This window comes from Armigeres subalbatus, chromosome 1, assembly GCF_024139115.2.
Source record: "Armigeres subalbatus isolate Guangzhou_Male chromosome 1, GZ_Asu_2, whole genome shotgun sequence".
Classification (NCBI taxonomy): Eukaryota; Metazoa; Arthropoda; class Insecta; order Diptera; family Culicidae; genus Armigeres; species Armigeres subalbatus.
The window spans coordinates 183023222-183039928 of record NC_085139.1 but is presented as its reverse complement, the minus strand read 5'-3'; the positions used below and the strand labels follow the sequence as shown (position 1 = coordinate 183039928).

At 44.5% G+C, this 16707-nt stretch overlaps 2 protein-coding genes across 3 annotated transcripts in view; one reads left to right on the top strand and one right to left on the bottom strand.

Annotated features, from left to right (window-relative positions):
• LOC134205587 (mitochondrial protein C2orf69 homolog) overlaps window positions 1-16707 on the top strand; it is a 154003-nt gene that overhangs the window by 1004 nt on the left and 136292 nt on the right. The window lies entirely within an intron of this gene.
• LOC134206800 (uncharacterized) lies at window positions 12894-15931 on the bottom strand. Its single transcript, XM_062682531.1, has 2 exons — window positions 15573-15931; window positions 12894-15492 (listed from the first exon to the last, which is right to left on the bottom strand). Exons 1-2 carry the CDS (start codon window positions 15929-15931, stop codon window positions 12894-12896), a joined length of 2958 nt encoding a protein of 985 aa, XP_062538515.1.

The following is a 16707-nucleotide window of genomic DNA, read 5'->3' as shown; positions in this document are numbered from 1 at the left end:
ATGAAGCCAAACACGTAGTTTGAGAAAGAGAGCAACCCCTTCGATTTGTACTTATCTTCGAGAAAAAGCATGGAACTATTTTCTTTCCAGGCTTTCTAATATCTCATTACTCATGACAATTAGCCTAAAGCCGACTGTCCAGTACACTCGATCGACTCAACTGTTTTCAACTAATCACCAAAAGCATGCATTGGCATTATGTGTGGCAAGCACTATGATACTGTATTACTGTATACCTAAGCAAGTCAAGAATATTTCTAGCCAGCAAGATCCCCTCGACACTAGGCCAATCTTGATCTCTGCACATCTCAATACATTACATCGATCTTCAACTCTGGTTTACAGGAGAATGAATTCTATTTAAATCAGTCTCAACAAACTGCTCTCATTGTGACTCTGATTAGTCTAATTGACTGGCTAGTTGAATACATATTGCAGAAGTTAAAATGCAGTCCAACGAAAACTTCTGAAAAGCTTTAAAGAAATATTCAGTGTGAATTATCTTTTGGTGAGCAGGGCAGGACTTGCTTGGAAAGAACATACTGAAGAAAACCATTTTTTTTGAAAAAGCACAAAATAACATAAAAGATAAAATATCAATTTTTAAGTAGAATGCAACCTGCTCTATATTTGACAGAGAAGAAACGTACCAGCTGCACTGACTAAAATCTTCTAACGGAAAAGTATGAGGTCATCCAGAGGTGGCATCAGCGTAACAACGAACACCTGAATGACCATGTGGCAGGCATCGAGGGCTGTATGTAGACAAACGATAACGTACGCACGGCATACATTTTCCGAATCCTGTCCAACAACAACAAAGTCCTCACGATGCTGACGCATTGGCTAAAGCGATATCATATGTCCTATAGCTATCTGCAAAAAGAACGATAAGTACCTTCCCAAACTTTGAAGTCGTCAACTGATACCAACCGCAAAGAAATTCAAGGTGCGAAACCAGGAGGGTTTCTTAATTGAAAGATATACCACGGTTGAGGTGATCGACGTACACCAAATACTGCAGAAATGGCGAGAATAAAACGAGCACTCACAACATCCATCTAACGAATGCAAGCAACACGATACAATCGATCGAGATCTGCTTTATCAGTTTATGCAGCCTCCTGCATCATGCAAGATTTCAAGATTAATTGACATAATTGGATCAGGATTGGATGTATGACTCGATGTTAGGGACCTCGTTTTTCAAGAGCGTTTTGAAATGCACAGAAGACTACGGCAAAGAGCTGGTCTATGGGATTAATTCCAAGGGCTGCGATTGACACAAGCAGTACGATTACGCTGCTAGCTTCACCAACTACTTTCATATTATGGGATGCAACAATGAGAAGATGAAGAAAACATACACCATCGTGACGAATGATGGGCCCTCCTTAGCCGTGCGGTAAAACGCGCGGCTACAAAGCAAGACCACGCTGAGGGTGGCTGGGTTCGATTCCCGGTGCCGGTCTAGGCAATTTTCGGATTGGAAATTGTCTCGACTTCCATGGGCATAAAAGTATCATCGTGCTAGCCTCATGATATACGAATGCAAATGGTATCCTGGCTTAGAAACCTCGCAGTTGATAACTGCGGAAGTGCTTAATGAACACTAAGCTGCGAGGCGGCTCTGTCCCAGTGTGGGGATGTAATGCCAATAAGAAGAAGATCGTGACGAATGAAGCTAGGCGTAGTAGACTTGAAATCAACTAGTTGAAGACAAAGTAAATGATAGGAAAGATTAATGAGAAGACATTTCAAAGAGGCCCTATTAAAAGCAAATAAGTTGTTTTTGTAAAATTGTACAACGACGATTGCTCTAAATCAGCGGTTCTCAACTTGGGGTACATGTACCCTTCGCTGGCCCTAGGGGGTACCTCGGATAAAAATACATAATGGCGAACGTCTTACATTTCCAATCGGAGTTTATTAATAAAGTTTTGATAATTGTGTATTTATTATTCCAAAACTTTGTCTTGTCCATAATACGCAAGGCGATCAATAAATCAAAGCTAATTGAACCCTGCTCTCCTCAACCAGAACAGCATATGAAGGGCTGCGGAACAAAAGATCAAATGGACAAAACGTCAAATGTGCTTATTTAAAAAATCTTCAATGGCATCTACCTGATCTAAACAAAATGTTGAATAATATGTTAGGAACATGCTTTGGAATTAAAATCTAGAATCTAAAGGTTCGGAAACCTTCGTTTAAGAGGCATGTAGGCTTTTTCTTACAGTAGCTCGGTTTCTTCGTTGCTTCGAATATTTCTACGCTTCTGGGAAGCCTTCTTCAGAGCAGATCGAATACTTCCTTTCAAGATGTTCAGAAGCCTTCTTTTGAAAGGCTCGTAAGCCTTCTTTCAAGTGACCTGTGTCTCCTAGAGGACCGGATTCCATGTTTTAAGAGGGTCGAAAGCCTTTTTTTTTTTAAAAAAAACTCGGAAGCCTCCTTTCAAGAAATTTGGAAGCTTCCTTTCAAGAGGCTTGGAGGCTGTCCGATCACGGTCGGTTAGCGGGGAACTGTCGAAATATTGACCTCGACAGCGGCAACCTTCCCACTTAAGTATTGCCTGGACGAGCCACCAGTTAGCTCGGTAGGGGATGTGGACTGTATCTATGCCCTTCGGCTGAAAGGCCTCCAAGTCCTTACGATAGCGACTCTTTTTAGCCTTAAGAAAGGCTGGTTATTTTGGCTAGTCCAGAAAAGTAGCTGTTAATTTCGTTCAAAATTATATTTCACGTCAATGGTTTACAAACAACTGAATCCCTATTAGCTAATGTACACTTATTTTATACATTCCAATCTACTTTCTGATTGGTTGGCCAATCAAGGTGCTTCATGTATCCAAGTCGTCATCGCTGTCGGTACTCTCGTCTTGGACTTCTTCTTCTTCGGCATTGTTGGTGGCCGGCACTTCGCGTAAGGCACGCCAACAAGCATGTAAATCGATAATTGCCGTTCGGGTGGGTAGTAGTGCGTGTTTATTGTTTAATGGTGAAATACATAAACAAACAATCCGAAATGTTCACTCATGTTCGCCTTGTGCGCGGACAGAAGCCTCCTTTCAAGAGGTAAAGAAGCATCTTTTAAAGATGCAAAGGAAGTCCCCTTTTAAGTATCTCAAAAGTCACTATTCAATATGCTCGAAAGCCTCTCTTCAAGGAGCTCTTATCAAAGGTGCGGAAGCTAGGGATTCAGAAGCTTCTTTCAAGAGGCCTCCTTTTAAGAGGAACAGAAGTCTTCTTTCAAAAAGCTCGAAAGGCTCATTTTAAGAGACTCGAAAGCCTACTTTCAAGTGAACGGAAGCCTCCTTTCAAGAGCCTCGGAAACCTCCCTTCAAGAAGCTCGGATTTCTTCTTTCAAGAGGCTCAGAAGCGTCAATTCAAGATGCAAAGGAAGCCTCCTTTTAAGTGGCACGAAAGCCACTATTCAAGAGACTTGAAAGTTTCTCTACAAGAAGCTCAGAAGCCTCTTATTAACAGCTGCGGAACCCTACTTTCAAGAGATTCAGAAGCTCTTTTCAAGAGGCTCAGAAGCCTCCCTTCAAAGGGTACCACAATTAATGAAAAAGTTCGAAGGGGTACCTCTCAAGAAAAAGGTTGAGAACCGCTGCTCTAAATGGCCATTATGCCAAACAAAGTACAGTTATTAAATATTCCCAATAATTCATTAAGCAGCAAGGGTGCTTGGTGGCCTTGTGTCACTGCTTCTGCCTCATAAGCAGGAGATTAAGGGTTTGATCCCTGGCCCTTTCCAATTTCCTATTAGATAATTTCGTTAATCATATAACTCAATTTCTTTGCAAATCAAATTCTCATTGCTAGCAAGTATGATTCTAAATATAGAATTGTTATAAAAAGCTGCCTGTTACTTAGTAGCAGTAAATAAAATGTAAAAATAGATTGGTATTCATTTGTACCCGCATACATACGTACTATATACGGTCGCTATGCTCGTGCAGGCCTCATACAAGTAAGAATATGTGAGGTTAATGTGCGGGTAGCGATGGTGTGGTAGACGGGTGTGTGGTATTAGAATCCAATAGCATTCAAATTCTAATTGTAAAAATTAATCCCATTAGAATTCACTTTAATACTTTCTCATTACTCTAGTACTTCTAATTCTCATTCATATATTCCTATCCCACAGATCGCATTACTTACCAAAGTGAATCCAGATAATATATCCCTTCATACTAACACAATATCCTATCCTAAGATTATCGTGGAGATGCAGAGGTATACTCGGTCTCTAGTAGCAACGAGAGTTGAACTAATAATTCTTCCTTCCCTTGATGACCGTAAGGACGTGGCCGGCGCCGTAATTGACTTAGTAAAAAATGCATTGAATTTCCGAAATTTGCACATTGAGAATGATAGCTAAGCCCAAGCTCCATTTAATTGGTTCCCTGTGCAATTTCGCAAGTTCTAATCAATCACGGAGTAGCAACTACGAATTGTACGGTTATCCTGCTCATGCTCATGCTCATTCCCAATAATTCATTAAGCAGCATTAAGCATTAGGACGTTTAATCGTCCTAAACTAAAACCTTCTTCTTCTTCTTATTGGCCCCCACTGTGACATTGCAGCCTCGCAGCTTAGCAACTCCTCAGCTGTTAGGTATCTAAGCAGAGTTACCATTTTTTTGCATTCGTATATCATGAGGCTAACACGATGATATATTTGTGCCCAGGGAAGTCGAGAAAATTTCCAATCCGAAAGTTTCCTAGGCCGGACCGGAAATCTAACCCAGCCACCTTCAGGTCTTGGTCTTGCTTTGTAGCCGCGCATCTTACCGCACGGCTGAGGAAAGCCCCTAGACTAAAACTTTAAAAAAACTTAATTTAAACCATCAATAGCTTTTAGTACTGAGAGTTAAAAATGTAAATGAATTTACGATCCTACGGGAAAAAAATACGCAAATTAAGCTGAAATGGCCTTATAAACGCGAGTGTTCGGAATTTGAGTCGAAACGGTACAACTCACCAGCGAACAAAAAAAAATACTGTCTAGTAATGAAGGTCTTTTCCAACTTGAGTAAACCACCACTAACTTGACATATAATTATCAACTTGCAACATCACAGCCAACATCGATGAGCTGCACACAAGAGATGCTTGATTAGAGCAAATTATTTCATTTTTTGTACTCGGCCAAGACAAGTATGAATGATGAAACGACCCATTGGTTTATTGATTTTATAGCTTTTATGAAAATCCCATGTTCGCCAATTGTATCCTAATTTTCCGTTTGATTTCCTGCATTTGCATCATGGTTCCGAATTGTAACGATCGTTTTTTCGACGAGTGAGCCTCTCGGATTTTATCACACCCATACTGTCAAGCGAGTAGAATTCTTTCATTGCGTTGGGCAAATAGTCTTCGCACTTGTTATTGCAAGGACAAATATCTAATATGTGATGGATAACGACGCTATCCCCGGTGTAGTTTGGGATCGCATCACCCTGGTTCCTGCCTGGGGCAAAGCACTGCAAACCAAGCGAAACCGGGAAAAGCTGAAAAGTGTGTTCCGGCTGATGGCCATACGAGTTGCAAGTGCTTATAGAACGATATCGTCGGAGGCAGTATGTGCTATCGCCGGAATGGTTCCCATTTGCATCACCCTGTGGAAGACATCGAGTGTTACCAGTGTTACCGGAAACACGAGAAAGATGGTGAAAATTCGTTCGATGGCGATGTGGCAACAGGAGTGGGACAGTAAGGAGAAAGGAATGTAGACCCACCGGCTCGTTCAAAACTTCTCGACGTGAATGAACAGAAAGTATGGCGCTGTAAACTTTTACCTGACGCAGTTCCTGTCGGGCCACGGATGCTTCCGGAAGTATTACATCGGTTCGGACAATTTCCAGAATGTGAGAATGTTGAAGAGACGCCGGAGCATGTGGTGTTCTATTGTCCGTGGTTTGCGGAAATTCGTGATGAAATGCTTGTCCCAAGCGCGGATAATATCGCAGAGCGAATGTGTCACGAGGAAGACACGTGGAATTCGGTAAGCAGAGTCGTGACGCAAATACTGTCGGAGCTGCAGCGTAAATGGAGGCGAGATCAGCGAATAAGTGCCAATTCTGGGGAGTATTCGGCGCAGTGAGCAGTGTTTGGCTTCGGGTCGTCGCGGCGCCGGTGAACCGGAAGTTTTCTGCCAACCGGAATCGTCGGACCGACCTCGGCACTCGAACAGTCAACCTGCAGAAGAAAGAAGAAGAAAGCGATTTTGGTACGTAGGGCACCCGAGGACGTTGTCGAGGCAATGCGTGAAAGCGTCCCCTGCGATAGCCGCCGGTAGTCAGGGCACCACCAGTGCGGAAGTTTCCTTCACCGGAACTGGTGGACCACCCTCGACGCCGGGGGGAGTCAGGAGGATTCGAGTCAGGAAGCTCGGTGCATGGCCGTCGAGGGATCGAGACTACATTGCAGTGGAGCAGTGGATTAGCCAGCCAGTCGGCGAACTAGCCTAAGCTAGGGGCCGGAATTTTAGAAGAAGTACATGAGCACAGCCCCCCCCCTCCGAAGTAGTCGCAGCATCCCGTGGTCCCGGAGGGATCGAGGCAATGAGGATAAGGGACCCGGTTTATCCGGGAGGCACATTTTTAGCAGGTCGGGAGGAGCCCATCCCTGTTCGCCTTCGAGCATAGTGTGGATGCTCGAGGTGTCTGTCGCGCAGATTTTTGATGGCCTTTAACCCTTGTAAAAAAAAAATCTGAAGGGTTATGTACAAGACACGACCGCCCAACGTAAACTACGTAGAACAGTTTGGTGCATTGAGGAATGTAGTCATATTTTAAGATAATTCATTTGATTACTTATGTCACTGGTTTAGAACAAAATTACAATAACTTAAAATATAAAAAAGTGTTGGATACCGTAGTCAGGGGTGACGTCCGAGCCCTCACCGACAGTCTGGAGGTCGGATAACAAAACCGTTCAAAAAGGTCACTTATAATTCAGTTTTATTGTTCTCAGATACATTAAATCTATTCTACAAGCATTATATGTAGTTGAAACAGTGACCCATTCTCACCCCCATTTGACCCGTTGTCTCCCCAACGACGGTAAGATAACTTAAAATTTTAACTTTAAAACCCCAAGTGGTAATAATGCTTTTCGTAATTCCAACTGTTGCATTCGACTTAGAGTAAAATTAGTAGGGATTCAGTTTCATTCCAAATTTTCGACCACTATTCTAGTTTATTTGTAGTAATATATATGTGGAAATAGTGGAGTATGATTATTAAATAATACTATTCTGAAATAAAAATAACTCACTAGCGTTACATGGTTATGATATCCCAAGCAGCACACGAGCCAATCTTGTTGCAGTAACCATATTGTGAGAGAATTCGGGCATATATAAGTTACTGTGATCGATGTGCTATATGTTTGTTGCTGGAGGTGAATACTGGTGAGAGCGTGTACCACGATTTAGCGATTTTACGACAGATGCGAGACGATACGCATCGGCCCTGGACCTTGCAAAAAATCTCTGCTCTGGTTACGGACAAACAGGTGCCTCTGTCCAATGGTAGTCAGAGCATCGAGTCATCACTGGTGGAAGAATACGAGCCTTGGACCTTTGGCAGAATCTCCGCCTTCTGTTATTCGGAGTGACGAGGAATAGTTGGCAGAGAAGGGATAGTCATATTGTTGAGTCCGACAAAGAAGCGCGAGTCGATAAAAGCCGGTTGCGCCAACTAGAAATCAACAAATACTAGCCATGTACCGTTTTGACTCAAATTCCGAACTTTAGCTTTTAAATGCCCATTTTAACTTTATTCGCGTAATTTTCTCCACAGGAGTTAGAATTCGTTTGTTATCTTGATCCTCAGTGCGGAAAACCAATTACTGTTTTAGTTTTAGGGCGCTAAAACGCCAGTGTTCGGAGTATGAGTCATATTCGGGATTTGAGTCAGAACGGTACCAAAAACCAAGCCATTCGGTTGAGATGCGCCAGAGTAGTAAACGCTGCGGATGGGAATAGGGTATTTGTGCTATTTTATTTCAATCTAACTCCCACTATCTGGCAGTGGCATTATGGATAACATACTCGTGCAACCATATTATTAATATAATTGCAAGAATCTTATATCCGGGAGCTAGAAAGTAATAGTTCTATTGTAACCTATAGCCCGTTTCAATAAAGTATGCGTTCCGAAGCTATAGCCGTTTACAATAAGCCCCGCATGATTGTACCCACAGAGTATCTGAAGTGCATTCAAACTTCCTGAATTAAAATTGAATTCTTTTGATTTTGGCGCATATTTAATAATAAAAATATAATTAGCAATTTGCAGTTTATCATAAAATGGCTCACCATTTTCCTAAGTTATCTTTGAATCGAAAATATATGTTCATTAGTATTGCGATTATCGCATTATGACATTGCATTGCCGTTGCCAACAATCGATCATCCTATCCTTGCACAAACATGCGCTTGTATGCAGTCACTACTCACTGCTGTGGCCCTACTTTTTGTGGCAAACTGGTGCGAAGCACCGCACAAAAAGAAGAGCTCAAAAACCAACTACACTGAACGACGGCCGAATGAGACTCACGTTGCGAACGGGAAAAAGAGATGCTGCCAAAATGGTCCAATACCCTATGTAATCGCGCGGGAAACGGATCCGGTTTCGGACACTTCCAGAAGCTGTAATTAAACACTCGCTTAACTGAATCGCGACACTTTATTCCGTGCAAAAACTTCAAATTTTATTCGGATACGAGCGACGTGTATTTCCCGGCGGTCTGGTTGTAACTAACTACAATTTATTTATTGGGATCAGCTGTCTACTGAGATATCAGATAAAACTCAAATTGCCCTTATCTCTTATCTCCTGCTATGTGCATCTTAAAACGAAACAGGCTAACTGACACCGCGCGATAGACAGGGATCAATAGATTTCTGCCTCTGCGCTCTCTCGTGTTAACCCTTGCTTGACCATACCGGCCGCCTTGAAATCTCGGCGATTTCAATATAACTACCTACTTCTACTCTCTGTTGATTTTACTTAACTATATGCTCAATATATTCAACTTAAGTATATAATTTGCACAGTCGGTAGCCGGTTGACCGATGAAATTTCTATTGAAATATTACTGTTGGACGTATTGTTTCTCCACTATCGAGTTGGATGGATGCTGACCCAGTTTCGGAAGTAAATATTTGGTTGCTGCTATTCACTGCGAGACGTTCTGTTTCTGCTGCTTTGCCTGACGATGACAACGACGACGACGATACCTTGCTCCAAAACGATGAAATCATTGGACTTCTGTTGCGGCGATGAGGACGATTGACGACGGCGATGAGGACGATTCTGTTCTTGTACTTGACGATATACATAAGACGTTTGCTGCTACTAGCCGCTTCTCCGCATACTTGATCGGTTAATTAATGCTTGACTGTTTCTTCCAGGGTACCGTTGAATGTTCTACGACGAAAACGATGATATTGACGATGTCCAATCGAAACTTCCACATTGGTGAGACGGTTGGTTATTGGTTGACTGATCTGGTTCTACGGTGATGCGATGATGATTGGTGGTTTTTGTCCTGGTTGGTGACTCCGAACGGGCCTTCTGGCCCCTGCATACAGTGCTACAAAATAGATGAACGGGTGCTTTTTAAACCGAATTATTGAACCATACAGAGACTTGCCTGGCGCCCCAGGCGCTGATAACGATCCTACACATCCCGATGGCGATAATTGGTACTAGTTGACAAGTGGTGTACATACTCCCATCGAACTCTCATCGTATTGAGACCGTTGTCCGAGTTGGCCATACTCGTTAACGACCTCGTTGCGGAGTCCTAGAGGACGAATAGCGCTCTTCTCCTCCGATGTTCACTAGTGCGTCAGTACCTCAAAATACCAAGCGTGGAATTGTGTTTAGAAGGGCTCCAACAATGGAGTTTGGGGTTGCTTTGGCGACATGCGCCACAGAAAAAATGACAATGGCTGAATTGATCCCAACCATACTGCATCCATGCACCGTTCATGCAAACTGACCACCACCAGAACAAAACAGATTACCTCGAGAAATGGAGAGACAGGATCGAAATATTGCCTCCATCGTTTCTTGGGTTTGAAACGAGGGCAGGATATGGCCAAGAATAAAAAAATCCTAACTTAACTAGTGTGTGCCGGCGGAGGAGTCTTAGTTCTCCTCTGTGTTGTCACGGATTGAAAGAATGAATATTTTTTGAGATTGCTCGCTTGTAGTAGCCATCCTTCGTTCGAACAGTAACTACCCGAATATTCCTGTCTGCTCCAGTATGTATGTCGGCAATCCGACCAAGCAGCCAATTCAACGGTGGCAGGTTCTCATCATTCAGCACCACCATTATTCCAACATTCACGTTGTCTCGTTTCTTGGTCCACCAAACCGTACGGTTTTGTAGATTAGACAAGTATTAAGTTGACCACTTTCTCCACAAGTACTGGACAAAGTGTTGCACGCTCTGCCATGCCGCCAATCGGTTCTCCGGGAGAGACTCCAGATTCGGCTCCGGAATCGCTGTCAGTGGACGTTGTACAAGAAAATGTCCTGGCGTTAACACTTCGTAGTCGCTAGGATCATTGCTGATTGGTGTCAGTGGTCGCGAATTCAGAACTGCCTCGATTTGCGTGAGGAGTGTCTGGAACTCGTCGTACAATAAGCTTCTTATTCCTATCGTTCTCTTCAGCAGTGTTTTGAACGATTTCACTGCACTCTCCCACAGCCCACCGAAATTTAGAGAGCGCGCTGGTATGAACCGGAATTCAATACTGTCGTTTGAAGATTCACGGACCACGTTTTCTTGGAACTGCTGATTGATGAAAAGCTTCCGTAACTCAGCTAATTCCCTGTTTGCACCGACGAAGTTTCTGCCGTTGTCGCACATGATGATTTCCGGTTTCCCACGCCGAGACGTGAATCGCCGAAGGGATGCCAAAAAAGCTTGCGTCGATTGGTCAGCCACTAACTCCAAATGAACGGCTTTGGTGACTAGACAAACGAAGACGACGACGAAGCACTTCACCGGACGAGCTTTACGCTGGGGGTACTTAACCAGGAACGGACCACATAGATCTATGCCGACGCGTTGGAAGGGACTGCATGGTGTAACTCTCTCCGCAGGAAGATCCGCCATCAACTGCTCGTGAACTTTCGGCTTGACACGGAAACAGCGAACGCAGCTGTGGATTACCTTCCGAGCTAGGTTACGAACATTCGTCGGCCAGTATCTGCCTCGTACAGAAGAAACTAATACACTGGCCGGCATAATAAAGTGCCCACTTGCCGTTTTTCATACAAAATGGTCAACTTTGGAGCTCTAGATCTTGGGCTCCCGTGAACCGATTTGGCTGAAAATTTTACCAGAGCTCAGATATAACTTGAATTTTAACATATCTATGTTTCGAGCATATTGACTCACAGGGTTAAAATTATTGCAGTAATACCAACGTGAATTTTTTGGCAAAAATTGTTTTCAAATACCTCGAAAACTACATCTCTAAGTGTACAGGTATATATAGCAAACTTTTTGTATTGGCAAAATACGCGTTTTGCTAAACATGTCATCAGTCTACAACCTATAGAATTCAAGATATTTAAAAAATAAATTTTTGCCAAAAAATTCACTTTGGTAATACCGCAATATTTTTTTAACCTGTGAATCAATATGGTCGAAACTTAGATATGTTAAAATTCAAGTTATATCTGAGCTAGCCCTAGTTATATCTAGTTGCTGCCCGGCATGAAACAGGTTCCGATGATACTCAGTCATGACCAGCATAGTGAATGGATGGCGGTGGTCCAAAATGTACGGATGCTTCCGACTTGTAGGGATTCTAGCGTTTCGTAACCGGCCGCCAACGCAAATAATGCCATCCACCATTTCTGGGTTCAGTACAGCAATTCGAGAGGATGCTTGTACATCACGACCATGTAATAGCTCAGGTATTCTTGCGGAAACGATTCATTTTGAGCTAGACGCACTAACAGACGAAGAGCATCATCACGTTCAGTGAGCGTTAGTAATCCGTGCTTTCGATGCTCGTGGTTGTGCACTCTTGCGTTGAAGCCGAAACGTTGTGCGTATGCTACCAGCTTTACGAGCTCTGTCAATGACGACCGTAGGCTGAAAGATCTCACCAGGCTCAATGCTTGGCAATAATGCAACGACAGCTCCTTTCTCCTCCAGTATCGACGGGTGTAACTCGTTAGCGCTTAGCTCAAAGATCGACGAATTTGTCGGCTCTTGAAGAAGCCAAGGAGGTCCATGCTACCAAAGTGATTCATACTGTGGCACCCCCCATTCCCCTCGAAATTATGTCGGCCGGATTCTCCATTCCGGCAACGTGGTTCCACAAACCGCCATTGGTGACATGCTGGATTTCGGACACGCGATTGCTCACAAACTCCTTCCATCTAGACGGTACAGACGCTAGCCAGAACTTTATTATCGTAGAATCAGTCCAAAAATATGATTCCACGGTAAGATGGATGATTTCCACAACCTTCTCATATAGATGGACGAGTAATAGTGCTGAAGAAAGCTCGAGACGAGGAGTGGAGAGACAACTCGAGACTTAGCTGTGAACAACCGTACGTCAACTTCGCTATCCTCTGACACGGTTCTAACGTAAATGCATGCTTTCCTTGAGGTATCGCAGAAGCCGTGTAGTTGAACAGACTTCATTGAATTTGTGACTCCGACCCAGCGTGGAACCGTTAAACCACCCAACCCTATCATGTTTCTGCGATACTCTAGCCATTTCTCTGTCATGTCTTCAGTTAATGGTACATCCCAGCTGCACTCACGCTCCCAAAGTTCCTGGACGATCAGCTAAGCCTGAACGATGACTGAACAGATTATGCCCAATGGATCAAATAATCAAGAAATGTCCGATAACACTATGCGCTTGGTAATCGCGCCAGATTGTGTCCACCTTGGAGTACTGAAGCGATAAACATCCCTTCGTGGTTCCCACTGCAAACCTAGTGTTTTAACAGTCGAGTCTGCTGAATCAAGAGTGAGAATGGACCGATCGTCTCGTAAATGCTCTGGAACCTGACGCAAAATCTCGCCACAATTGGAATTCCACTTTCTTAGCGTGAAACCTCCGGACTGCATTAAGTCTACCATTTCTTCGACAAACTGCTTGCCCTCTTCTATGTCATCTACGCCTGACAACATATCATCGACGTAGAAGTTTTGTTTCAGGACGGCGGCGGCCGTTGGGTGGGTTTCTTTCCCCTCTTCTGCTAGCTGCATCAAACATCTGGTAGCTAGATACGGAGCAGACGCGGTTCCGTAGGTTACGGTAGTCAGCTGGAAAGTACGAATGTCTTGATCTGCCTTGCCCGTCCACACGATTCTCTGGAGTTTCTGATCTGGACTGGAGACTGCTATCATGCGATACATCTTCGCCACATCCGCAACGACAGCGTAACGATGGAGACGGAACCGGAGATTGATGTTGATCAATTCATCCTGTACGACGGGTCCGACCATTAGGGCATCGTTCAACGAGACTCCAGTTGATGTTTTGCAGGATGCATCAAATACCACTCGCAGCTTCGTGGTTGTACTCTCCGGCTTCAGTACTGCGTGATGAGGCAGGTAGTACGTAGTACCTTCACACTTTTCATCGAGAATCTCCATGTGCTCCATGTCCAGGTATTCTTGAATGAACTCGAAGTACTGGGTCCGAAGTTCAGGATTCAATGAGAGTCTTCGCTGCAAACTGCATAGTCGTCGAACTGCAGTAGACCTCGATTCGCCAAGCTTCTCGATGAGGAGGTCCTTCTTCAGAAGAGTGATAACAAACCTTCCGGAATCGTCGCGTACAGTGGTCTTCCCGAAAATCTCTTCGCAAGTAGATTCTTCAACGGAGTGTGTGCTGGTTGTACGGCAGGTTTCAACTTCCCAGAACTTGGTTAGCTGATCCTGAAGCTCCGCAGTAGAACACACATGGGCCAAGGACCGAGGTATGGTAATTGAAGAATCCGGAACACGGCCTGACACGATCCATCCAAAGACAGTATTCTGCAAAGTCGGCCCATCATCCATCACCTTCAGCTGTCCATCTGCCAGTAAATCCAAATAATGTTCCGCTCCGATGATCACATCTACTGGTCCGGCTTCGTAGAAGTTTGGATCTGCCAAAAGAGCTGTCCTGGGAAGTTTCCATTCCGAAGGATTGAAGCTGGAGGTTGGCAATGAGGAAGTCAGCTTCGGAAGGACGAAAAACTGCATCTCTTCTTCGAACGGAGAAATCTTCTGTGACCTCGGTGACACTCCTGCACTAACTAACTTTGTTGACACACACTGCCCAGAACCAATACCATGAACTGACAGATATGTGGGTGAGACTCGGAACTTGAGCTTGTTCGAGAACTCCTTAGTCATCAAGCAATGTTGGGAACAGGAATCCAACAATGCTCGAGCTAGCATGACGTTTCCAAAACGGTCTTTAACTCGAATGAGTGCCGTTGACAAAAGAATGTTTTGTGTAGGTGTCTTGGGTAATGCAATGTACGTGTGGCTTGTGCTGGCTTGACTTGTGCTTGGTTGTGGCTGTGGTGGTCTTGTGCTATGTGAGTTGGCAGTATTGGTGGGTGCATTGTTCGCTTGAGTGTGTGCTTGTTGGTTCGGTTGCTGTGGGTTGGAATGTGGTTGCCGATGAAATTGGCGTTGTGGCGGGCTAGCTTCTTGGTTTCTACTCGACGCGGGTGGAACGGAGGATCTTACCGGAATGACGTGCAGCATGCTATGGTGTTTCTGCTGACAGTGATGGCAGACACCTTTGTCACATGTTCTGGCGATATGACCAGGGTGCAGGCAGTTGCGACAAAGTTTGCCTCTCATAACCGCTTCGTTACGCTCCGCAATCTTCATTTTCTGGAACTTGAGGCAATGGAATGGGGTGTGCCAAGAATCCCCGCAAAATGGGCATTTATTCGACGTCTTCACCACAGCATGACACATTGACGCCTTCGACTGACGTTGATCTGAGCTGCTTGCCTTCAATGGGGCTATTGACTGCAACACTGAACACTGATTGCGGAGGAAATTCACCAGGTCCTTATACTTCGGAACGTCCTTGGAATTGTGGTGAGCCTCCCATAAACGTAGTGTCGCTGTGTCCAACCGACCACAAAGCATGTATGCCAGTATAGTGCTCCACTGAGCTGTCTGTTCACCAATCTTTTCCAGCATCTGCAGGTTCTTTTCAAATTCGCTGACGAGCTGATTCAGTCCGTCGTACGACTCTCTTCTGAGCGGCTCCATCGAAAAAAGTGCATCCAAGTATGCCTTGACGATCAGCTTTTTGTTCTCATAGCGCTCCTGGAGAACCTGCCATGCAACCTCGTAGTTGACGGCCGAGAGTTCAATGGTGTTGATTTCCATCAGAGCATCTCCCTTGAGTGACGTCCTCAAGTATGTGAACTTGTACATCGGGTTCAGCTTGCCGTTTTGTTGGATCAGACTGCGGAAAGTGTCCCGAAACATCACCCATTCTCCTAGTTTGCCGCTGAACGTTGGCAAACGGATTTCTGGCAATTTCACCTTAGAGTGTGGTGCGGATTGCCCACCAGAATTCCCATCAACTCGCTGAACCGAAACTTTTGCCGGTTTTCAAACTCCTCTACGGCACGTAGATTTTCCTGTTCAGCATCCTTCTTCTCTTTCTCATCCTTTTTGGAATCGCTTCCGTCTTCCTCCGTAACTTTCGCATCCTCCATCAGCAGCTCGATTTTCTCACGCAGCAAAAAGAAATCTGAATACACTTCATCTAGATTTTTCAATCGCACTTCGATTTGACACTCGTCACGATCCCTGTCGAAAGCTTCGACGAATTTCGCCACCGCAGCCACTTTTTGCTGAAGCATGCGCTCACGCTTCATCAAAGCACGTAGATCACTCATCACTGCACTGCACTGGTCAATGTAATTACAGTAATCAATCACAATCACCGATTCTTAATCCCACTGTGACAGATCTACTCGACGTTCCACGCACGCGAATCAAACAGACAGATTTAGAACTGTACAACCCAATCAACAGCAGCGAGGGGGAGATCAACCACGGGAAAGCAACAACCAGCAGAACCAAGGGAAAAATCCGAGACCAACAGAAAAGCGAACACGACTCATGCACCTTACCAAGAAATAAAGACTCACATGCATTTATAAGAATTTATTGAATTTTCATCAGTTGGCCACATGCATCAAGCCACCGTAACATGCAATCACTTTCCCTTTATGTCACTCTGCCTCCGTTGAATTTGATGGCGCCAACCTCCAATGGCGAATTGATCCTTTAGCAGGTCTTCGATGGCGCCTTCTCCTTTGTGCCCTATTGTGGCAACTCAATTCCACTCGCGATGGCGAATGATCGCGTCCACTATGGCACAGTTTTTCTCGTCGGCCTTTGTTCACCGACGGCAAGCACTTTTCTTCGTGAAATTCACAATGTTCACTTTTTGAACGGATGACACGACCGTAGTCCACTTCTCGCACCAAGATGTGCGGTCAATGCCAATGACTCCACTTCAAGTCTGCTTATAATGTCCTCACGTAGTGTCCGTAAACCGATCCTGGCCGTCCTCAATCCGGCTCTAAGGACCAAAATGTAATCGCGCGGGAAACGGATCCGGTTTCGGACACTTCCAGAAGCTGTAATTAAACACTCGCTTAACTGA

Coding starts and splice junctions, on each gene's coding strand:
- LOC134206800 (XM_062682531.1), bottom strand. CDS start 15,931: ATGAGTGATCTACGTGCTTTGATGAAGCGTGAGCGCATGCTTCAGCAA. Junction 15,493..15,572: donor AATCCGCACCACACTCTAAG/GTGAAATTGCCA, acceptor CACTTTCCGCAG/TCTGATCCAACAAAACGGCA.